Here is a 25363-nt window from a genome sequence, read left to right on the forward strand (position 1 = left end):
TGTCCCAGGATGTCCATGACTTTGTATCAACATGTCCCATCTGCACTCGGAACAAGACATCATGCCAGCATCCTGCAAGTCTGTTATGTCCACTGCATGTGACCCACTACCCCTGGTCCCACCTCTCAGTAGGTCTGCCCCCATTTAATGGAAACACCACCATTTTGGTCGTTGTGGATCGATCTTCCAAGGCTGCCCACTTCATTGCCCTCCCCAAACTCCCATTGGCTAGTGAGACTGCCACACTGATAGTTCAACATGTGTTCAGGCTCCATGGCTTTCTTCAAGACATTGCATCTGATTATGGACGACAGTTCACTTCCTGCTTCTGGAAGGCTTTCTGCTCTCTTGCAGGAGCCACAGCCAGCTTCTTGTCTGGCTTCCACCACTAATCTAATGGCCAGACTGAGAGTAAACCAGGATTTGGAGACAATCCTGCACTGCCTTGCCTCTTCCAACCCCACATCCTGGAGCTCCCAATTGGTTTGGGCTGAGATTACCCACAATAACCTCCTGTTGTCCTCCACCGGTATGTCTCCCGTTGAATACCAGCAGGGATTTCAGCCCCCACTCTTCCCTGATCAGGAGATTGACATAAGCGTTCCTGCTGCTGAACAGTTGATCCAGCGCTACAAGCGCACCTGGAGACGAGCCAGGGCTTCTCTGCTGCACACCCAGAAACAGCATTCCCGGCAGCTGATCGGCTCCGTTGACAGTTAAGGCCATTCACGCCAGGAGAGGAGATCTGGTTGGCATCGGGGGATCTTCCCCTGAAACTTGAGAACTGGAAATTGGGACTGCGTTACATGGGACCATCTGTAGTGAAAAGGCTGTCAACAAGGCTGTCCCATAGATTGTGTCTACCAGCATCATTGAAGATCCAACCAATATTCCATGTTTCCCAGCTCAAGCCAGTTACTGTCCCCAGTCACCCCACCACCCTCTCCTCCCCACCTGGTAGATGGTTCTATTGTCTATACTGTGCAACACCTCCTGGCATCTCACCGGGTACGTGGTAAGGTCCAGTACCCTGTGGACTGTGAAGGGTATGGCCCAGAAGAACGTACTTGGACCTGGCGAAGGACATCTTGGACAAGTTGTTGATCCGGGACTTCCAGAAGACACAGGTCTGTGGTTCCTCAGTGGCTGTGCCTAGAGAGGGGTCCCTGTCACAACCACGGATTTGGCAGCTCAGTAGATACGGCAATTGCACTTGTGAATTGGCTTGTGTTAGCTAATTATTGTTTAATCATGATAGTATTTAACTCCATACTTGTCGTCGTAGTGCTTGTCGAGACTTGGACAGAGCATAGCAATGCTTCACTGTTGTTTTGCATTTGGCCTTCTCTGAGATATTGGACTTTCACGTCAACTGACTCTGAAGACTAGCGGTGTGTAGCCTTTATGGCAGTTATTTAGTTTATAAAATTTTTGCTCAGTAATTCATTTGTTAGTATTTTCTAGTTAGAATTAGAATTGTTTAAAGTATATTCATTGCCTGTAAAATATATCGGCATGTGATGACGTCACATCCGGTTTTGCCGCGTCTTGTGGGAAAATACCGGTTTGGGATCAACACAAGGGCGGGGGCTCACACAAGGCAGACCCGCGCAAGAAGTTGTTTGTAAGCATTAGAAATCACAGTGAGAGCAACGCTGTAAATTAATAGATAATCAATATGTTGAATTAAAATGTTAACGCCGATCCCGTTAAAAGTAACGACAGCCGATGAGGTTTATGTTTTTGTTAGTTAAAGAGTTGCGGATAGTTTGTGTTGAAGTGTATTTAAAGCGGTCCATGGCGTAGGTAGATTCTGACTGTATGCTGCACTTTAATGCAATGTAGTTGTAGTTTACTTTTACAAGTATTTACAATGTAAATGTGATATCAAGAAGGGAACAAATACTGTATCAATCTTGCATTGTTTTATCAACAGTTTTCACCATACATTAATGTGAAGAGTGAACAGTAAATGGTTAATCTTACTGCGACCTTGTTTCATTGACTACGGTTTATCTTGGCGTTTAATTTGGCGTTTCATTACACCCGAGCGAGAACGCTACAAGCGGTATTCGTTTAATGTTTAGATGTTCTTTTCAGCTGAAGTGTAGGCTTTGTGTTCCTTTGAGAGTTTTAGTTAACTGTCCTGTTTGGCCTAGTGTTTATTGTTTTCTTTTCCCTCTAACACTGTTTGTATTAAAGTCTGTAAACTGTCGACCTGCTTCAGAGTCTCTCACTCCCCACTTGGGCCATGTTTGCACCAGGTGACACGTAGCTTCTTAACTCTATGCACAATGATTCTATATTTTCTGATCTTACAGTGCCTATAGAAAGTATTCACCTCCCTTGGAAGTTTTCATGTTTTATTGTTTTACAACATTGAATAACAGTGCATAAGAACCTAATTTGATATTTTTTAACACAAATCAGCAGATTTGTTTATGTTAATGTGAAAATAGATTTCTACAAAGTGATCCAAATTAATTACAAATACATGTAAAGAGGGTTTCTTCTTTTTGTTAACTAGCAGGAATGCTAATTTACTGATAACGAGAATGGTATTCCTTTGTAAACCAAATGGGGATTAATGTTCTTTCTTCTGAGTCTGTAAGCTTTTGTTGACGGGCTTTTGGGCAGATCGGCGCGAGGGGGTCGAGAGAGAGGACGCAATGCTCTAAGCTGGGCGAGGATCGGACCCCAAAGGGGGGTCCAAGGCTGGGAGATTCTCCGAGGAGGGGGGGGATGAAGCTAGATGTGCTTGGTTGACCACTCGGAGGGTCCTGAGCTGTTTGGAGAGTCGAGGAGTTCGGAGGGGATCGAATGGTGGCCAGAAGAAATTGAGCTCCAAGGGCTGTGCACGAAGTGGTTTGGACTTTGATAAGTTTGGCGCCTTTTCTTTAATTTTCTCTTCATATATACTGTATCGTTATTAATCACTTAGTTATAGTAACCTTTATAAATTGTACTCATTTAATCGCATATGGTGTACTGTCTGTTTTTGGGCGAGGCGGGGACATCACACAGCATCCACACCAGCTGATTACCCAGTTTGGCGGGGCCGAAGGCTGCTCCCCCTAGACGAGAATAAGCTGAGCGAGCCTGAGGCGACCCAGGGGGTTACATTGTGGGGTGCTCGTCCGGGGTTGATTTCTGTGGAAGCTGTGTGATCACCCTCTTTAAATTGTGTCTGCGGCGAAGAGCTGGTGTGCCTTTGTGGGTGTGCGATTGCTGGTTATCGCGGTGTGTGTGTTGGGTGGGGTGGTTGCTGTTGGCTGACGAAATGGTGGTGGGACCATGGGTTGTCCATACTGTTTGGAGATTGAGGAGTGACAGGTTGGGATGTTTCAGCAGTGGTGAGCTCCGCCCAGTTATTGGAATAATGTCCAGCCCTAAAGGGGCGGAGGCATGGGCGGAGCGGACCCCTCAGTTGTTGGGTGAGTGGCAGTGCTTGGCTGAGGAAAAGCGACAGGGATGGGTTGAAAGTTTGAGTAGGCGGGCTGGTGACTTTGTTAGAACTGTCAGGCGCAATTACCTCGAAGTGACCGCTGCCAGTTCTGGGAAAGTGTGGGAAAATGCGTGTGGTTCGACTGGAAGTCAAATGCCGCTGCTGGGGGGCTTATCATATCTGTGGCAGGAGATTGGTGGGAAGTTTTTAGGGTATCCCTTTTTGCCTAGGGGGGCAGATAAATTGCTTGTGGTGCCAAGGGGATCTGTCAAGGGGACCAGTTGTTCCGTTGATTCGAGAGGTGTCGGGAAACTTAGAGGAGGCCCAGTGGGGGAATGGCTTGGGGTCTCTGGGGGAGCACGTTCCCAGCAATGTACCAACGAACTCCCGAAAGGAACAGACACTATTCCTGAAGGCTTAGAGGGGCCATGCGCACAGGTGTTGTTACGGATGGATGGAAGTCAAGTTAAAGCCATCCTTGGCACCGGGGCGCCAGTGAAGTTGCTGTACAGTTTGTTTCATAACCGTTATTGAAAGCATTTACCCTTGACGACATTGAGGACACTGGAGATTCGGGGTACCAGTGTCGGTGATTATCCAGACAACGGTTGTTGGTCAGTGAAAATGGAGTTCTTGGAGGCAAATGTGGAGGAGACTGAGGTTCATGAATCGTTAATGCTGATGTGTCCGGACCCCGTTGAGACGGGCAGCGTTTCTGTTCTAGAGAGAACCAAAATCCTGCTGGTGCGCTTGGGAGCCTGCCCGGAGGAGGCGGGTGAGCGCTGTTTGGAGGCATTGTCGATGCACCCAGGGTTTCGAGCTGCTTGTGCGGACGTGTGTAGCAGCATTGGGCTGATACCGAATTCAAACAAGAGCCAGTGGTGGTACGGCCTGGGGGAAGTATCTGAGGGTGAGACCCTCTTCGTGGACGCTGCGAAACACCACAAGGGAGGGGAGTTGACTGCTGAAGACACCTCGGAGAGAGAGAGGTTGCGGCGACTGGCCCCTACAGCCGTGGAAGATGTAGGCAGCGTGTGTATGGATTATATTGCGTTGAAGAGGCGCACTGTCAGTGACCAGAATATGGCCCTGAGGGCCAGAGAGGCAATGGCCTGTCTGAGTGGTGTGAAGTGGTTTAAGGTGCTGGATCTGAGGAGTGGATGTTGCCAGATCCCGATGAGTGGGGCCAACAAGGAGAAGACGGCCATTATAAATTCCCTAGGAGTCTTCGGGTCCGAAAAGATGCCACAGGGCATATCTGGAGCCCTTGCAACCTTCCTGTGGTGCAGGTGGAAGACCATAGGGGATGTGGAGGCATTTGGAGTTTTGGTGTATGTGGATGATCTATTGGTATTTGGATTTGCCTCAGGAGAATATGAAGTGAGGTTGTTGCAGGAGCAGCTGAGAACTACCAAGTTAAAGTGTTTTCGGGACACGTGCCAGGGCTGGCGAAGGTTGCAGCTTGTGAATCAACGGAATCAAGTTTGAAATGAAGACGGAGAGACTGGAGAAAGTGATCTGGAACCATTCGGAAGACTTACAAGTTGGAGAGAATGAAGAAAGTTGTCTGACTGAGGGTAATAGCAAACTGAGAACCCGGAGAGGGGAGTTTGTGGAGGTGAAGAAATTACAGATGAATCTCAGAAGAGAGAAGCGGAAGCTTGAAGGGAACCTGAAGATGACCATCGACAGTTCAAATGAAGTGCAAAACCTGAAAGTTGATCTGGAAGAAGTCATGAGGAAGAAAAAGCTGGAGAGAAGTGCAGTGAATACTGAACAGGAGGCTGAAGAGACTGCAGGAGCAGTGCAGGCCACGTGTTTCCGTTTGGAGAAGATCAAACAGCAGCTACCGATCACAGGAATGAGGAAGAATACAGATTCGATGGATGATGTGCTGGATGTGTGGTACATGCTGCCTTTTGCTGACTTTCCCTCGATTGAGGAAGAGACCTTTGGCCCTTCTCCCATTGAGTCAGGTGTAGCGGGGAGGGTTAGCTGTGTGCAGTGTGGGGCATGAGTGAGAGGTTGAGAGAGGAGTTGGTAGTGGGCCCAAGGTATCCCCAGTTGTGTCCGAGCCTGAAGGGTTTAGGTGAGGGGGTACGGAGGTCTCAGAAGGGTTAGGGAACTCCCAGATAGTTGGCCTAAGTAGCGCCTGAAAAACAGGGCGTGAGGTTTACTGTGTGGGGAGGAGATGTCACTGTTTGTGCTTGGGTTGTGTGTTGGCAGGAAAGGTGGCGTTATTTAGTAGTCATGAGGACATGACTTTTATTTGGTGGAGGGAGAGTGTAAAGAGGGTTTCTTCTTTTTGTTAACTAGCAGGAATGCTAATTTACTGATAACGAGAATGGTATTCCTTTGTAAACCAAATGGGGATTAATGTTCTTTCTTCTGAGTCTGTAAGCTTTTGTTGACGGGCTTTTGGGCAGATCGGCGCGAGGGGGTCGAGAGAGAGGACGCAATGCTCTAAGCTGGGCGAGGATCGGACCCCAAAGGGGGGTCCGAGGCTGGGAGATTCTCCGAGGAGGGAGGGGATGAAGCTAGATGTGCTTGGTTGACCACTCGGAGGGTCCTGAGCTGTTTGGAGAGTCGAGGAGTTCGGAGGGGATCGAATGGTGGCCAGAAGAAATTGAGCTCCAAGGGCTGTGCACGAAGTGGTTTGGACTTTGATAAGTTTGGCGCCTTTTCTTTAATTTTCTCTTCATATATACTGTATCGTTATTAATCACTTAGTTATAGTAACCTTTATAAATTGTACTCATTTAATCGCATATGGTGTACTGTCTGTTTTTGGGCGAGGCGGGGACATCACACAGCATCCACACCAGCTGATTACCCAGTTTGGCGGGGCCGAAGGCTGCTACCCCTAGACGAGAATAAGCTGAGCGAGCCTGAGGCGACCCAGGGGGTTACATACATAACATAAAATATTCGATTGTGTAACACCCTGGGAAAGGTTTCACTGCTAACATAATGGTTTTTCTGCAGCAGCAGTGTTTGGATTATGCAAAGATAATGGGGGCTTTGGAATGTGAGCCGTCCATTGAAGGGAGAGTTTTTTTTTGTTGTTTGCCTGAGACGGAGGTGATCTGTGCCTTTGTTTGGTGGAAGGTGAAGAGAGAAAATTCCAGAAAGCAGAGTTCATAGACACTGGAAAGGAGAGGACGGAATGGGGCTGGGAGTTGACGAAACTCGGGGAAATGGATAGAGGACCAGCGAAAGGAGAACTTGTGCTCATTAGATTGTTTCATTAAAATGGGCCCTTTTTATTTTACTTTGCTAACTTTAATTTACGTTAGTCAAATTAAGAATTATAAAGCTGGATTGTTTAATTGCATATGGTATACTGTCTATTATTGCATGGTACTGATTTGTAACTGGGTAACACATTACACAGCACCCACACAAACAGGAGGTTTTTCACCTCCATCTCTAATGCTTGGTGGGGCCAGAGGTCATAGACTTGGGCAGCCGACAGAACCTCACTTGTCGTTCAGGATTGATTTCGTTGGATGCTCTGTGATTGCCCTGAGCATTGAACCAGTGAGTTGAGTGTATAAGTCTGTGCTAAACTATTGTCCGGTGAAGTGATTACGATACATGGGTATGGATGCTGCCAGGGTTGAGCAGTGGTGTGCATCCACGGGCTTACCAGTAACGAATGCGTGTGTGTTGAGTGGGACAGTCATTTGTACTTCAGAGGCTACCTTCCCTAGACTTACGCGGAAAACTGATTGTACACACATATGTGTTGGGCTTCCTCAGCGGCATCAATCACTTGCACCTTCATGTTATCCAACACAAAACTGAAAAATGGCAGAACAGCTGTGCAGTGAGTAGAACCACTTCCCTGAGCAGACAGACACCCGGATTTGATCCTGTCCTTGCGTACTGCCTGTAGAGAATTTGCATATTCTCTCTTTTTCTGCATGGTTCTTCTCCAGGTGCCCCACATTTCTTACTCATCACAAAACTGTGCACTGGCAGGTGACTCACCTCTGCAAATTGTCCCTGTTGCATAGATGAATGGTAGAATCTAGTTAGAATTGATAAGAAGGTGGACGTCATTGAACACATCTAGCCATCTAGCGCTGCCACAAGAAAGCAGCACCCATCATCAGGGACCCCCACCATCCAGGCCATGATCTCTTCTTGCTACTGCCAACAAGAAGGAGGCAGAGGAGCCTTAGGTCCCATGCACCTGCAGATTCAGGAACAGTTATTACTGTACAACCACAGGCTGCTGAACCGGCGTATATAGTTTCAGTCACCTCAGCTCTCAACTGATTCCACAATCTATGGACTCACTTTCAAGGACTGTGCAACTCATGTTCTGAAATGTATTTATTTATTATTTGCACATTGATTTTTTTCAGTCTTTTTTGTATGTAGTTTTTCATTGTTTCTATTGCATTTCTCTGATCTACTGTGAATGCTTGCAAGAAAATGAATCTCAAGATAGTATTAATAATAAATTTACTTTGAACTTTGAATTGGGAATAATGTAGGATGAGTGTAAATTAGTCTTTATCATCAGCCTGGACTTTATGAGTCCTGAACAAAGGTCCCGGCCCAAAACATCGACTGTTTATTCATTTCTATAGATACTGCCTGACCTGTTGAGTTCCTCCAGCATTTCATGAATGGTGCTTTGGATCTCCAGCATCTGCAGACCTTCTTGTGTTTAGGATTTGCTCACCACTGTGAAGTGTCTTCATAGGATGGCTGCCCTGAAGAAGTTTAAATCTTCTCTTCCACTGGAGTTAGCCTCCTTCTCCTCCCCCCCACCTTTTTATTCTGGTGTCTTCTCCCTAACTTTTTAGTCCTGAAGAAGGGTCACAGCCCAAAATGTTGACTATTTACTTCCATAGATGCTGCCTGATCTGCTGAGTTCCTCCAGCGTTTTGTGCTTGTTGCTTTGGACTTCTGGCACCTGCAGACTTTCTCATGTTTAGTCGGGGTCAGCTTCTGACCCATATCTCTCTCTTCATGGTCCTTTTTCCAGGAGCACTATCATGGTCAACCTCTTTATGAGGTAGGATTAGAAGTCTTGACTATTAGAACACTACTGAGGTAATGTAGAATTACCTATTGCGCTGCCCTTGGATGAATAAATCCATCATTGTTTATTGGGGAGGAGGAGAACAATCATGCAGTGAAAAGAATTATTCCACTGAAGCAGTAAGAAGAACAGATTTATTGAAGCACTTGTACCAATATGGCTGAAAGAAGATTATTTACAGCCCTAAGGGAGCCAGTGGTGAGGGAGTTATCAATTTAAAAGCATCACTGAGAAAATAAGTAGTGAGGTACAAAGCAAGTTCTTTGTGCTGGGTTATTGTAGCACTAAGCGGTTTGTTATAACACAAGGAAGCAGAGACTGTTCCATCTTCTGAGGAATGTGCATAAAGTATTTCAAAGGCTGGAAAAGACTCAGCAACAATTGGAGCAGTGGAATTGGTTTGTTTTGTGCCTGGAAAGCAATAAAAGAAAGTCTTCCTTCTGTGCTTTAGAGAATCTTCAAACAATTGCTTGAAAATATTTACTGCACTTTTGAATGCAAAAATGATTGTAGTCATCACCTCTCTTTAAGTGGCTGTGCTTTTCTAAATGTCCCAATCATCTTCGGTCAGCATTCTTTAAGTGCTATTGATGTGCAATTTCCTGTTCATCTGTGGCATGCTCCAAGTGTCAAGGCCAATATAACCTTGGACTATTTAAACTGGGCAAGCACAAATAATGCCTCATGTTAAGTTAATGCTCCTGTCTTCTCTTTAAAATCACACTCCATTTGTGTACAACACCGAGTAAGACACATATTAATCTCTGCTGTTCAAATTAAAGCAATTTAAAATAAAATGTCACCATTTGCTGAAGGACAGAGAGAGAAAGAGAGGGAGTGAGAGAGAAAGAGAAGGGGGTAGGAAAAGAAAAACAGAACAGCTGTAAATTTTGTCCTGGCAGCAACAATTATTGCACATGAAAATAATTAAGAGATGTGAAGGAGTGTGAAATACTTCTGACAGACCTTAATAAATTATAGTATGAACCAGAATAATTTGCTATTTAAAAAGCCTCTGAAGTTGTACTGTCTTGTTCGCAGCTATATTTGTCAACATAATTCTAATCTCATTTCTCTGAACTCTGGATTAAACATTTTGTTTTCTGCTTTGAAATTGATTTTAAGTTCAAACTCCAGGAACTCCCACTCCAGGCAGTGTAGCAGATCATCGGCAGGTTAAGTGGCCTCCAGCAAGCCATCGAGGGAGTGGCTGCAGTTTGGGGAGGACGTAGTTCATATCATTGAGGCAATAGCCAAGGAAAATGTTGGAAGACAACTCTGGACCATGTCAGTCATCATTGTCAGCTTTGCTACTGGGAGATGAGGCCTAGTGGAGAAGAAAGATAGTAACAGCCTCTATTTGATGAATTGTAGAGTGGCCAAAATACACCAGCTGCATCAAGAGCTCTAATCCCTAACTAAACAGTACAGGGGTGGGGGGAGGAGGGAGCACGTGAAGAAAATAAATCACCACTTGCTGAGCTCCATAACATGCTTAAAAGCAAGCTTATAACAATGCAGGGCAAAATGGTATAGAAGACGGGAAGGCAGAGAGCCTGGAAATTAGCTGCCTTTATTGCAAAGCCCTATGGATTCACCAAGCAACTGCTACAACAGAAGTATAGTAGGCACCTTGCATGCTCCAAACACCTTCAGAACCTCCTCAGCAACTCAGAGAGGGAGCAGGGGCTAGGGCGCCATAGTGCCCCAGTAAAATCCCCCTACTCCTGCAGTCGAGTTCAATGGCAAGAAGCTCAGCTGGAAGAAGATCCTGGAAGTAGTCAGAATACCCAGAGCTAGTTCTGTCCCTGGTCCTAGCAGAATACCCTACAACGTGTACAAGCACTGCTCTAAGCTCTTCCAGCTACTTGGGAAATCCCTTAGGGTTATCTGACATAGGGGAAAGGTCACGGACCAGGGGAACTGTGCAGAGGGAGTCTGGAACCCCAAAGAGGAGAACTTCAAGGGCATTGAGCAGTTTAGATCCATCTTACTATAGGGTGGAAGGAAAGATATTTTTCAATATTATTTCCTGTCTCCTGACTGAACCTCACCTCAGAGATGGCTACATTGATACATCAAACCAGAAAGGAGGAACTCCTAAAGTGCCATGGTGCCCGGACATGGTTTCCCAGCTGATCAGGGAAGCATGTGAAGGAAAGGGAGACCTGGTCGTACTATAACTAGACCTTGACAATGTGTATGGGTCATTACCACACAAGCTGATGGAGATCGTGCTGAACTCCACAGGATGACCATATCAGGCTGGCACCAGCTCGAAGAGGGTACTCAAACCAGATGTACAGTACAATCTCAGTGATTCTCTTCTCCCTGATCATGAACATATTGGTTAAGGCAGCTGAAGTGGAGTGAGGAGGACCTTTGTCTAAGATAGGTGAGAAGCAGCAGCCCCCAATCAGAGCTTTCATGGATGAACTCACGGTCACAACGACATCAGCTCCAGTCAGTAGATGGATCCTCGAGGGGCTCGAGAGGGTCATTGCATGGGCAAGGATAAGCCTTAAGCCAGAGAAATCCAGGTCTTTGGTGTTTTCTCCTTGGATGTTAGTTCTATTCCATCCATCTCTGAGAAGCCAGTCAAGGGCCTGGGGGAGGTCTTTGACAGCTGCAGAAGAGATGCAGCTGCCATCCAGAAGACCACCAAGGAGTTAGAGGTCTGGCTCACCAGTGTGTACCTGTCAGGCCTACCTGGCATGTTCAGGTCCTGAATCCACTGCCATGGCATCCTTCCCCAAATCCTCTGGGCCATGCTGGTATCTGAGGTACACATGACAACACTTGAGGCTCTTAAAAGAAAGATCAATGGTTACCTTCAAAGGTGGCTGGGCCTGTTATATAGCCTGAACAGCCGTGCTCTGTATGGGAAGAGAAATAAATTGCAGCTTCCATTAAGCAGCCGGCATGAGCAACTCATGGTATCACACACAAGCGAATTGCCTGTGTACAAATTCCAGCGACCCCAAAGTCTTGACAGCAGGCACTGAGGCCTAGACGGTCCTGTTTGAGGCACAGGGATCTGGTAGGGATAATGGCATCTGGTCAGGTGAGGCTGGCCAGCTTCCCTTCAGTTTGCTTTGACAGGGCTCATGGCAGAGACAGATGCATGCTGGTCCAGGGACAGGTGCGAGCTGCTGTCAAGGAAGAGTGTTACCACCAGGGTGGTAGAAATAAGGCAGCAGAGAGCTTGGACAAGGTGGAAGGGTGTGCTGAAGGGCAAGATCAACTGGTCCAACATCTGGCAGGCAGAACTCAAGCGCATCAAGTTCATGATCCAGGCTGCATACAGACAGACATACTTTATTGATCCCACGGGAAATTGGGTTTTGTTACAGTCACACCAACCAAGAATGGTGTAGAAATATAGCAATATAAAACCATAAATAATTAAATAATAATAAGTAAATTATGCTAAGTGGAAATAAGTCCAGGACCAGCCTATTGGCTCAGGGTGTCTGATACTCAAAGGGAGGAGTTATAAAATTTGATGGCCACAGGTAGGAATGACTTCCTATGCTGCTTAGTGTTACATCTCAGTGGAATGAGTCTCTGGCTGAATGCACTCCTGTGCCTAACCAGTACATTATGGAGTGGATGGGAATCATTGTCCAAGATGGCATGCAACTTGGACAGCATCTTCTTTTCAGACACCACCGTTGGAGAGTCCAGTTCCACCTCCACAACATCACTGGCCTTACGAATGAGTTTGTTGATTCTGTTGGTGTCTGCTACCCTCAGCCTGCTGCCCCAGCACACAACAGCAAACATGATAGCACTGGCCACCAAAGACTCGTAGAATATTCTCAGCATTGTCTGGCAGATGTTAAAGGACCTCAGTCTCCTCAGGAAGTAGAGACGGCTCTGACTCTTCTTGTAGACAGCCTCAGTGTTCTTTGACCAGTCCAGTTTATTGTCAATTCGTATCCCCAGGTATTTGTAATCCTCCACCATGTCCACACTGACCCTTTGGATTGAAACAGGGGTCACCGGTGTCTTAGCCCTCCTCATGTCCACGACCAGCTCCTATACAATGGCCTATTTAGTTCAGCAAAATGTTTTGCTTGGAACAAAAGTGAGGCATCATCATGTCCTCTCTTCCCTGACAGAAAAACCCTGGAACACATCCTCAGCAGCTGCCCAAAAGCCCTTGGAGAAGGCTCCCATAACCAAGTTCTGAATGCAGTGGCAGAAAATATCTCCTCGACCATTTAAAACAGTAAGCACTGCTGTCAACCTAGAAAGCACATAGCCTTTGTTATACTGGAGACCAACCACAGCCTCCACCCAGATCACCTGCAGACTTGCTCGCCACGGTGTGTGACTGCCAACTGAAAGCTGAACTTGGCAAGCAATTAAAGTTCCCTGACTTCATTGCATCATCATCACTGAGGCCTGAAATGGTCATTCTGGCAGAAATCTTGAAACAGGTGGTCATGGTAGAACTGACAGTGCCTTAAGAAGACCAGGTTGAAGAGGTGCTCGAGCATAAGGAAGCCAAATACCAGGAGCTGGTTGAGCAGTGCCAGAGACCAGGGTGGAGGGCAGGCTGCAAGCCTGTAGAAGTGGGGTGCAGAGGTTTTGCTGGCTGCTCGCTCTGCCGAACCTACTCTCGGTACTATGAGTGTTACAAGGAGAAGAACCATCAGGACCATATCAGAGGCTGCTGAGTGAACCTCCAGATGGCTATAGATCAAGAAATGTGTCCTGTGGACCACTGTTGCTGGGACACAAGCCAGGAAATGATTAACCTGGCTGATTGCCTGGGCGAGGATGTCTGATGTTGAAAGCCAGAAGCACCCAATGACCCCAGCAATATCACTGCTGATGTGTTCCGGTGCAGCCTAGGATTTATCACAGCAGTATGTGCTTTACAATGCCCCCAAAAGGCAGAAATAAGATTATGAGCTTTGAACAATTTATTTTTAAAATATTCTTTCACAAGACAACAACACAGCTGGAAAAGATAATGTTCATAATCCCCATTGTGGTGAGTAACCTTCTGAAGGTACTCCTAAAGCGATTTGAGGAAGGGAATACCAGAGTTTTGTCCTATTGATAATGAAGAAACAAAAATACATTTCTCAGTCAGAATAGTATGTGATATGAAAGGGCACTCACAGACAGAACATAGAACATAGAACAGTACAGTGCAGGAACGGATACTTCAGCCACAATGTTGTGCCAAAGAAATTAAATTAGCAATCAAGTAGCCAACTAAACTCTTCCCCTCTGCCTTCACAATGTCCATATCCTTCCATTTCCTCATGTCCATGTGCCTATCTACACATCTCTTAAAAAGTCCCTAATGTATCTGCTTCTATTACCACCCCAGGCACCCCACTACTCTCTGTGTAAAACACTGGTCTCCTTTAAAGTTACTCCCTCACACATAAAGTGCAAGCCCTCAGGTGTTAGACATTTCAACCATGGGAAAAAGGATATAGTCTGTCTTCTATCTATGCCTCTCATAATCTTATAAAGCTCTGTCAGATCTCTCCTCAGGCTCCACAACTCCAGAAAAATTAACCTAAGTATGTCCAACCTCTTGGTAAAGTACATGCCCTCTAATCCAGACAGCATCCTGGTGAACCTCTTTTGCACCCTCTCCAAAGCCTTGATATCCTTTCTATAATGGGGCAACCAGAACTGTGTGCAGTATTTTAGATGTGGTGTAACTAGACTTTTATAATGCTGCAGCATAACTTCCTGACTTTTGACTCAATGACTCAAATAATGAAGGACAGCATGCCATGTATCTTCTAAACCATCCTACAACTTGTGTTGGCACTTTCAGAGAGCTATGAACTTAGACTCCAAGACCTCTTTGTCCATCAACTCCGTTAAGGTTAAGATTATAGGCATTCAGAAGTGTTTCTTGGTCCTGTAAGTAATAAAGATTCTTGGATTATATGGAGGACCTGATGCACCATACAAGTTGAATATTGAAGATACTATATCCAGAACACACCACAATTGGCAAAGGTGGGGCAATAGTGGGATACTGAATACTTGAAGCAATGTTTGTGCATTCAGTACCCCAAGTTGGATCAATCCTTTAACGCAAACAATTTCTGTCAATATCCCATGCTTGCAAATGCATGTGTTTATTCTTTTCAATTTTCTTCTCAAATAATTTTACATTTTTCCCATTTTTCTGTCAATTGCTATATATATATATATATATATATATATATATATATATATATATATATACATACAGTGTAATATTTTTTCCCTTTCTGGTCTTTTCTAGCTAGTGTACATTTCACTCTTCAAATTATAATTCTTCTGGCTGTCACCACAATCATAACTAGGCTTAAATGTTAAAAAAGGTTAATAGTCCAATCTCACTGGCAGATGCTCATCCACCAATTAATAATATAGTTTGAAGAATCCATGACACTCACTTTCAAGGGTTTAAAATCTAAATCATTTAAAGTACCAATTTAAATAGAATATAGCACAATAATTATTACAGACTGTGGGTGAAAATGATCACTTAAAAAAGCCTTTCTATATTAAATTAATGGAAGTTAAAATGATAGATTTTAATCATTCACAATTATCTCCTTTCCCTTCTGCTTTGTGGTCAAATACAGACAAGATATCATTTGAAATGTTTAATAATTTGATGGATATGTAAGGTTATTTTAGAGATTGACTGGTTTCCTCTGTCAATTATGCCCATCATCACTTTTACATCTTTTGGTTGGCTGGAAGGCTGCAATTGGAACTTTTTTTTTTACATAATGTTTTTATTACAACCTGACAAAAATAGCTTCTGAGACACTGGAAGAAAGAGGTTAACATGACACTTCTACAAAAGAAGACAGAAAAGATAAGAAACAATAAAGGAATGAAAAATGAAACAAAAGGAAAGAAAAGAGGAAGGAAATGGCCAATTGAATAGATCTTAGACATTTAACATTTCTTTATTATCTTCCTGCTATCACAGACATATACACTACACGCTGCATCCTCAAAGGAAACAGCATTATGAAGGACCTCATGCACCCCTCAAACAATCTCTTCTCCCTCCTGCCATCTGGGAAAAGGCTCCGAATCATTCAGGCTCTCACAACCAGACTATGTAATAGTTTCTTCCCCTGAGCTATCAGACTCCTCCATACCCGAAGCCTGGACTGACACCTTGCCCTACTGTCCTGTTTACTATTTATTGAAATGCCTGCACTGTTTTTGTGCACTTTATGCAGTCCAGTGTAGGTCTGTAGTCTAGTGTAGCTTTCTCTGTGTTTTTTTTTACATAGTTCAGTCTAGTTTTTGTACTGTGTCATGTAACACCATGGTCCTGAAAAACATTGTCTCATTTTTACTATGTACTGTACCAGCAGTTATGGTCAAAATGACAATAAAAGTTGACTTGACTTGACTTGACTTGATTATTCTTCATTCTTTGTTTGGAAAAAGATACATTTTAAGTGAAAATAGAGAAAGTGGTGTGTGTGTGTGTTCTTTTTGGACTGTAGTTTGGATGTTTAGTGAGGCATAAAGTGCAAAAGCAATGGTATCATAATGAACACCACTAGTTTGGCCAAAACTGGAGTATCACAGAAATATGTCATTGTAACAGCATGCTGACCGTATTTCCTACCTATGCTATTCCCATTTGCCCCCATAAAGCCCATATCCCTCCATACTTTTCCTCTCCAAATAACTATCTGAACACCTATTGAACATTTTTCTTCACTTCCTCCTTTGGCAGCAAATCCTGGTTATTCACCAACCTTCCGTGAAAGCTTATTCTTCAGGTCTCAATAGTTCTGAGGCCAGAAGAGATGGATCAAAATAATTCCAAGAATGAGGAACTTTAGTTAAGAGTGTAGGCTGGAGAACTTTATTAAAATTCTTCCTGGAATAGAAGGAGAGGTATCTAAAACCATAATGGGCAGAGACAGGGTAGAAAGAGAGAGAAACTGTTCGTTTTTGCAGAGTTCAGTAATCGAGGACAGAGAATGGCAAAACTTGCCCAACAAATAACTGGGTCTGGAATACAATCCTAAGGCTAGTCATAGAGACAGAACTCAAAAGCTGAATTTGGAAGTAAAGAATTTGCAGGACTATGGGGAGAGGATAGTGTGTAGGATTACCTGGAGAGCTCTTGCAAAAAGCTAGTCTGGGCTCAATGGTTTGAATTATCTATTTTCCATGTTACATTCATTCTGTGATGTTTTCACTTGTACCTATTCTGTTCTGTGCAGGTCCAGATTGCTTTAGAAGTTTAGTTGCTAATGGGATCTTGGCACTATTCCCACAATGGAGTAACATGAAGTATTTTGGAAAACACAACTATTAATTAATGCTCAACAAGGTTCCACAAGCAGTAATAAAACAATTAGAGAGTATTATTATGATAATAAATGGATAAATATTGCCTAGAACATAAACAAAATCCTCCTACATTGTTTTTCAAATAATATTTTGCAAATTTATATACACAGCTAACAGGGCAGATGGGTCATTGGTTTTGCAATTCTACTGAATGATATCATTCCGTCAAGGCCCCAGGTATTGCAGAGAGATTTCATTCTTAAATGTGGGTTGTTTCGTTCCATCCATAGCTAGATTGGACTGCAGTTACCACTGTAATTGCACAACTGAAATTACGATTAATTGGAAACATGCTGAAGAACCGCTTTGACTAAATTAAGTAACATTTCCCCACTAAGTCACACACAAAAAATTGTCCTGGGATCATCATTCCTCTTCTTTTCTGTGAGCCTCTCATTCTATGACACAGAAGTAGTGTGTGGATTATAGATGTGTGGAGTACAGATGAGATAAACAGAAAGTTCTGGGCGAAATTAAAACCTTCACAGATCAGGTGGCATCTCTGACAAGGAAAATGATCTGATTGCAAGTGTCTTGTTGTTTTTATGTTCTGGGTGGATCAATCTCAGAGAGAAGCATTGAAATAATACTCTAGGTTAGCACATCAATATGAAGATTTTAATGCATTCCTGACTCAAGATGTTTTCTCCCATGTTGATCAATTAGGTGTTTATCTTAACATGATTTACAGACATGTTATTGAAAGATTGATCAATCACTATTGTTATTGTGAAGAAAGATTTACAACATTTTTAAGCAAGACAGGAACATCAAATTTACTGACATTATCATTATTGTGAAATGGGATGCTTAACTCTTATGCCTTACTCTTTTACTGTTAAGGGAGTCACGTTAAATCAACCTGTGATTCTGTGATCATTCAAGTGCAAAATAGCCATTTTAAACCATTGTGGCTTATTAAATAATTAAATCATTCATTCCTCTATATTTCATAGACGTTTTGAAGTTGGTTAGATAATGAGGTCCATTGATTGGCTTTTCAAACGGATTAAATAAATAAATTGCTGCAGCAAATTTCCCACCATACCTAACAACAGCAGCATGTAGCTTTGTTGCTTCTAAATCTCCTATATCAGTAATTCATCCCAAAAGTATAATAAAATATATATTATTTATTTGATAATGTGGAAAGGAGCATGCACAAATTATATGAAGATTGACATATATTGCCAACCAGTCATGATTACAAAGTTCTAGCAATCAGCGGGGAGAAATGCCTGAAGATTCCAATTTACTTACCATCTTTTACGATTGTCTCTCGACCTGTGCCATCGATTTTCTGTCGTCCAATTAAGAAACTGGTCGTGTCAGCAAAGTAGATGTAATTTGTTTCTGCATGAAAGTCAAGAGCTCGTGGGTTGACAAGGTTCTCTACTTGTACCATATATTCATCTGCTGTTTTGGTGTTCAGATCCATTCCACGAATGATTCCTGGTCGGCCTTTCCCATAAAATAGGAACAGTTCATTTTTTGGCTCTATATTAAAAGAGTAGAAAATGACAAGCTATTATTAAATTTTTGATTCTCTATTTGCTTACTCTCCTCAATAGGATTAAATGACAATAATTAACATGTTCTTTTATGTGTAAGTGACCAGATTAATATTAAGCAATTAAAAATAAGGTTCTATAGTTATTTTGCAATTAACATATCAAGGAATTAATTCCTCCTTGAAAATATTTTGGACTTGTTTATATTATTGTATTCTTTTTCTGTCTCCAGTCATTTTCTCTATTTAGTCTTATATAATAAATAATGTCAACTCATAAATGTTTCATTAATTCACTGCATAATTGATAAAAATAACTCTATCTCTCTCTCTCTCTCTCTCACTCCGCAGATACTGACTGATCAGGTGAGAATCCTGAACATTTGTGCTTTCATTTCAGATTTTTATAATCCAGGTATCTTTATGTGGCATTAACTTTTATTGCACAACAGCATATTTTCTTGTCGCAAAATTGCTGCAAAAAAATCGATGAACCATTTGGTCAGTTCAGTATTGAAGGCTAACCATTGGATCTGCAGAAAACTGCCAGCTATCTGAAAAATGTGACAATGTCTTCTATACTTCTGCTCTTGTTCTTTACATGGCTAGAGAAGTGTAGTTGCACACAGAGATAATCTCTCATTCTATTGCTGGACTCATTATCAATAAAATGCTTAACAAAGGATTAGAGTCAATTTGTATGTAAACCATCAGGCATATACTCACTATGCCTTGTGTATCAAGCATTTCCCTATTCATTTCAATGAAGTTATTAACCTTGAACTAAAAGGTGAGGGTGAGTAGCTCATTTCAATTCAAGTCAAATCAAGTCACTCTTATTGTCATTTCGACCATAACTGTTGGTACAGTACATAGTAAAAATGAGACAACGTTTTTCAGGACCATGGTGTTACATGACACAGTACAAAAACTAGACTGAACTACATAAAAAAAAAACACAGAGAAAGCTACACTAGACTACAGACCTACACAGGACTGCGTAAAGTGCACAAAAACAGCGCAGTCATTACAATGAATAATAAACAGGACAGTAGGGCAAGGTGTCAGTCCAGGCTTTGGGTATTGAGGAGTCTGATAGCTTGGGGGAAGAAACTGTTACATAGCCTAGTCGTGAGAGCTCGAATGCTTCGGAACCTTTCCCAGATGGCATGAGGGAGAAGAGATTGTATGAGGGGTGCTTGGGGTCCTTCATAATGCTGTTTCCTTCGCGGATGCAGCGTGTAGTGTAAGTGCCTGTGATGGCAGGAAGAGAGACCCCGATGATCTTCTCAGATGACCTCACTATCCGCTGCAGTTTATTTCCTTTATTTCAGTGTATGGTTTCCTTTAATTAAAAGGAGTAGCACTGTGTATTTTCATGCAAATATCATAACATGTTTTAATAACTTTGCTATTAAAATAGATTCTCTAACTTTTTTCAAATGAATCTCATCACTAAAAATGTTTGGAAACCATCTAAGGGCTAGACTGCATGAAGTGTCGAAAGGCCAGATGTTATTCAGAGGGCAGGTCCTCAACTCCTTCCATCTGTCGCCTTGATAAGGTCCACCGTAACCCACAAAAATATATTGCAGAGGACATAGAGCAGAGCAATGGAGATATTTATAGCCACTGCTTCAGAGTGCCAGAGAGCCAGGCTCCATCCTGACTTCAAATGCTGTCAGTGTGGAAGCTGCATGCTCTTGCTGAAATTGTTTGATTTCCTTCCCAGTGTTCCTGCTTCTTCCCATATCCCAAAGATACCCCATATCCCCGACAAGCAAGCTGTTAGGTTAATTGGCCACTGTAAATTGCCCATAATGCATGGAGTACTGATAGAATCTGTGGGAGGTTGATGAGAATATTGGGAGAATAAAACAGTAGGATTAATGTAATTGCTCTAAATGTGATGGTGCAGATTTGATGGGCTGAAAGGACATTTTCAATGGGGCATCTTTCTGTGACCCTATCTTTTTTTAAACAAGATGTTATTTGTACATATCTCCTAAGATATTAAAAGAGAACAATGGGGTTAGTTGGGACAAATTATTATCACTGGACAGGGAGACTTAAACATTGGGTCACCATCTAAGATTTATGATTGATTAAATTTGAAATCTCTTCTGTGCGCAGAGGATTGCTGATGTTTGGGAAACATTGCAGCAGAAGAGAATCCTAAACTTGTGTTTGTACAGTTAATTTGATTACAGGCAATCATAGATTTCTGTTAATCAAAAACATTTAAGGGTATTGGACAAATTTAGGCATGGAGTTAGTTCACAGATTAACCCCAATCTTCATGAATGGCACAAAAGGTCATGTCCTTAAATTTCCTTGTGTATCCACTTGGGAGTAAATAATATTTCCTCAATAAGTGAATAACAGACAAATGCCAAGAGGCTGAATTGAATTTTGAAATGTGTGTATGGCGTTTGTCAGTCCCAGGGGAATGAGTTTCTAAGTCACACTAACTGCCAAGAAATATTACACTAACCTTGCAATATATTATTTCCCTATTGGCAAGTTCAAATAGTGAGATTAACTGTGGGGGTCAACAACATGAAGATTAATGCTGTCGGCAGACGTTAGGGTCCTGTGAGCAGAAATTCTGCTCTCAGAGAAAAATAGGAAATGCCTGCCATTCCTTTTAACTCATGAGCTGTTAATGATATCTGATTTATCTGTGACTTGATGACTTGACTGTAACTGTATGACTTGAAATCACTGTTCGTTTATAAGACTGCTTATGATAAAAAAAGGAGACATCATTCTTTTTTTTTATTAAAAAGAGAAGATTGGAACCTTCCATGCCAACATTATTCCAACATATTTTCTTTCTAATATAGGATCCAAATGCACTGTTAACATTGTTCAAAGACAGGATGAATAGGCACCAGATTTCATGTCTATTTTAGTATTAAATCAAAGAGATGGTGTCAAAGTACATTTGAACGATGTTTTAAAATTACCAAATGAATTAACTGTCCACTGTCCATCAAATTTAATTTTGCCTTTCATTATTTACCAGCACTTTCAATAGGAAAGGTTGAAAAAACATGGGGGGATTAATAATTTGATAATGTTAATTGTAAATCGTCAACCAATTTATAATACCACCTGCTTTATTTTTCTATTTAGTCAAAAGGCTCTCCGCTGCAATTTTTTTTGCATTTAACAAAACAAATTCTTTTTTAATGGTGGATATTTGGCAAGCTCAAAAGTTAAAGTAAATTTATTATTAAAGATCAAGCTGAATCAAGTGTACATTGAAATTAAACCACCAATTTTGCTCATCCTAAAAGGAAAATGTAATCCTTATATGTAAGAAATGTTAAGCCCTCCACACTGGCATAGGAATTTAGGGACACACAAACTTTGGAAGAAGATTCAACTTAAGTTTGGTTTACTTTTTCAACGGGATGAGTGCTTTGAGACTCAATCTGTTACTTGAAATAACATTTATCCACATCTTGCAAAGTTAATTTGCTGAATTCTGTCTCCATCACATCTTGAAGTGTTGCAACAAATGTTAGCTGCAGGGTCTGATCTATTTTACTGCAGTTGACAATCACACATTAAATTTAGTGCCTTAAAACCTACAAAAATAGTGGTAACAACCAAGTCGTCTGGATGTAATGCAGTAACTTCTATTCACTGGAAGCCCACCAGTTTACAGAGCTTGTAAAAAGACATATCATATTGTGAGGACAGACAGGGAAAGGGCCTCATTATCCAGTGAATAAAGAATAACAAAGGCACTGTAAGAGGCACTTGTGAAGTGGTACTGAGAATATCAGCGAAAGCTGATTAGAAAGCAGAGCAACATCAATGAAATGTAACCAAGCACTGCAGGCTATGGAGCAGAAAACTTAGCAAAATAAGAACGATAGATCTGCAGTCACCAGTTGGAATAAGGAAAACACATGCACATTTAGCAGCTGGGATGAGAAAAGCATATGTTCAAATGCTAATTGAGGTAAGGAAAATATGCATCGCTAAAAGCTGAAATAAGACACATGCATAATCAGTAGTTCGAATTGGGAACACACAGGCTCAAGAAAGTCTGCAGTTTCTGGAAATCTGGAGCAACGTGCACAAAACACCAGAGGAACTCAGCGGGTTGGGCAGCACCTATGGAGTGAAGTGACTAGTCAACGCTTCGGGCTGAGACACTTCATCAGGCCAGAACAAAAAAATGGACAGAGACCAGAATAAAAGAGAGTGGGTAGGGGAGGAGCTGGCAAATTATAGGTGAATCCAGGAGAGTGAGGAGATAGGTAGATGGGGGGGGGGGGGGGGGCGGGGGGGGGCGGGTCGGGGGAGTGGGAATGACGTGAAAAGCTGGGAGATGACAAATGGAGAAGGCAAAGGGAATCTGATGGAATCTAATAGGAGAGGTCAGTGGACCATTTATGTATAACATATGTATAAAAGAAAGCTTTTTGTTGTTATTTTCTACAAGATAATCCTACAAGAACACAACAAGGAAAAATTAGGTTGTTTCTGAATCCAAACATGTTCCATGAAATCGATTTTTTATCCAGTACCAGAAATATACTTGATACCACATTAATTGAATAACTCAATTACCATCCCACACAATACCTGAACCAAACACAGGTACCGTTCGTGATTCAAAAAATTCTTATGAAATTGTTGTTATGCACACCAGAAAGTCATTCCCTGACACTATCCAATGAATCTTCATGAGAGACTCCAATAAGTACTTTTACTACTGGAATTTTAAATAACTTGTGCTTGTGTGTTCTCTTGTATTGATATTTCTTAGCTATTTTCTTTGATATAATGCACTATCGGTTTTTATGTTTAGTTCCTCTCCATAGAGAGGTATTTCGCATGCAAACTATTTGTCATTGGGATCCTATTATTAAAGTTAGAAATGGAGAATCATTGTCAATGATTGATCAACATTTGGTTAAAAAATAGCTTCACTGGATATTATTTTTGTTTGAATATGGTCACTTTGCCCTGGTTTCAGTGGCAGAATGGGATATCAGGCACGGAAACATCCGATTGCAGTCTTCAAATTCCTCATTTATGTGCACAGGCATGGAAACTGGAGCTGACCTGAATAAGGAATCACAGATAGATGGAGGTTGTCTGTAGAACAACGAGGGTAAATAAAATCCACCCTGTATTTTCAGAGAGGAATTAAAGAAATTAACCCAGTCAATAACACACCGTCACACCCAACACACTGAAATCTGCAACAGACTGGTGAAATTACCTCACTAGAGGTGTTGGATTCATATGGCATAAAAAATAATGATATGTAGTGGCGCGCAAAGCGCTATGAAGGGAACACACGGAGGCAGAGAGAGCTGAACTCAGAATAGCTTTACTGATTCAAACTCACGCACTTAAATTCCCCGTCCCATAGGTCCCTGCAACCAGCGGGGCAGACGTGACATCAGACTGTCCCCGGAAGGACCGCCCCGAGTGGGTCGCGCGTCTGCCTGCAGACTCCGATGGCAGTTTGACCCCCGTGTGTGCGGACCGCCACACCACCACCACCCCAGAAGCATCCATCGGGGGAGTGGAGCCCCCGGTCTGTGTGGCTTGCCTGGGTGGCCGGCCTCGCCGGCGCGGTACGGGTACCCTCACTGGTCGCTCAATGTCCAAGTGTGCCGGTTTGAGGCGGTCCACTGTAAAAGTCTCTTCCTGGCCACCCACCTCCACGACACATGTGGATCCGTTGTGCCGGATCACCCTGAAGGGTCCCTCGTACAGCCGCTGTAGAGGTGACCTGTGCATGCCCCTGCGAATAAAAACATACTCACCGTCTCGGAGGTCTTTAGAGGTGAAGGATGGCGTGGGACCATGCCTGGAGGTCGGGACTGGTGCCAGGGTCCCTACCTTGTCCTGCAGCCTCATTAGCACCGCTGCTGGAGTTTCGTCCAAACCTCGGGCCTCTGGTACGAACTCACCCAGGACCGTCAGGGGGGCGCCACAGACCAATTCCACCGAGGAGGTGCCCAGGTCCTCCTTGGGGTCTGTGCAGATGCCCAGTAGGACCCAGGGAAGCTCACCTGTCCAGTTGGTGCCCCTGAGGCACGTCATCAGGGCCAACTTGTGATGCCACTGGAATCGCTCTACCAAACCGTTGGACTGGGGATGGTACGCTGTGGTGTGATGCAGCTGGGTGCCCAGGAGCTGCGCCAGTGCTGTCTGCAAACCAGACGTGAACTGCGCCCCTCTGTCGGAGGTGGTGTTTGTTGGGAGGCTGAACCTGGCAATCCAGTTTGCAATGAGCGTCCTGGCGCAGGACTCAGTGAACGTGTCTGCGAGTGGTATGGCTTCCGGCCATCTGGTGAACCTGTCTACCATGGTAAAGATATACCTGGTGCCCCGGGAGACTGGCAGGGGGCCGACGATGTCCACGTGAATGTGTTGGAACCTCCTTTGCATCGGCTGGAACTGCTGGAGGGAAGCCTTTATGTTCCGTTGGACTTTGGCGGTCTGGCAGTGTACGCAGGTCCTGGCCCAGTGTCTGACCTGTTTGTGCAAACCGTGCCAGATGAATCTGTCTGCTACCAGCTTGATGAATGCCCGGATGGACGGGTGGGCCAGGCCATGCAGCTTGTCGAACACCCAACGCCTCCACGCCTCTGGAACCATGGATCAGGGTTTGCCGGTGGACACATCACACAGGAGTCGATCTACTGCCGGGCCGATGGAGACACACATCACACAGGAGTCGATCTACTGCCGGGCCGATGGAGACACACATCACACAGGAGTCGATCTACTGCTGGGCCGATGGAGGCACACATCACACAGGAGTCCATCTACTGCCGGGCCGATGGAGACACACATCACACAGGAGTCGATCTACTGCCGGGCCGACGGAGACACACATCACTTAGGAGTCGATCTACTGCCGGGCCGATGGAGACACACATCACATAGGAGCCGATCTACTGCCGGGCCGATGGAGACACACATCACATAGGAGTCGATC

General features: G+C 43.4%; 1 protein-coding gene across 1 annotated transcript in view; it reads right to left on the reverse strand.

Moving 5' to 3' along the window:
* The window catches only part of LOC132394768 (low-density lipoprotein receptor-related protein 1-like), a 1611265-nt gene that overhangs the window by 876726 nt on the left and 709176 nt on the right, over window positions 1-25363 (reverse strand). Inside the window, exon 11 of the mRNA XM_059971176.1 lies at window positions 18132-18368. Coding sequence (XP_059827159.1) covers window positions 18132-18368 — 237 coding nt within the window. The remainder of the gene's footprint in view (window positions 1-18131; window positions 18369-25363) is intronic.

The sequence above is a fragment of the Hypanus sabinus genome, chromosome 5 (genome assembly GCF_030144855.1).
Source record: "Hypanus sabinus isolate sHypSab1 chromosome 5, sHypSab1.hap1, whole genome shotgun sequence".
In the NCBI taxonomy this organism is placed as follows: domain Eukaryota; kingdom Metazoa; phylum Chordata; class Chondrichthyes; order Myliobatiformes; family Dasyatidae; genus Hypanus; species Hypanus sabinus.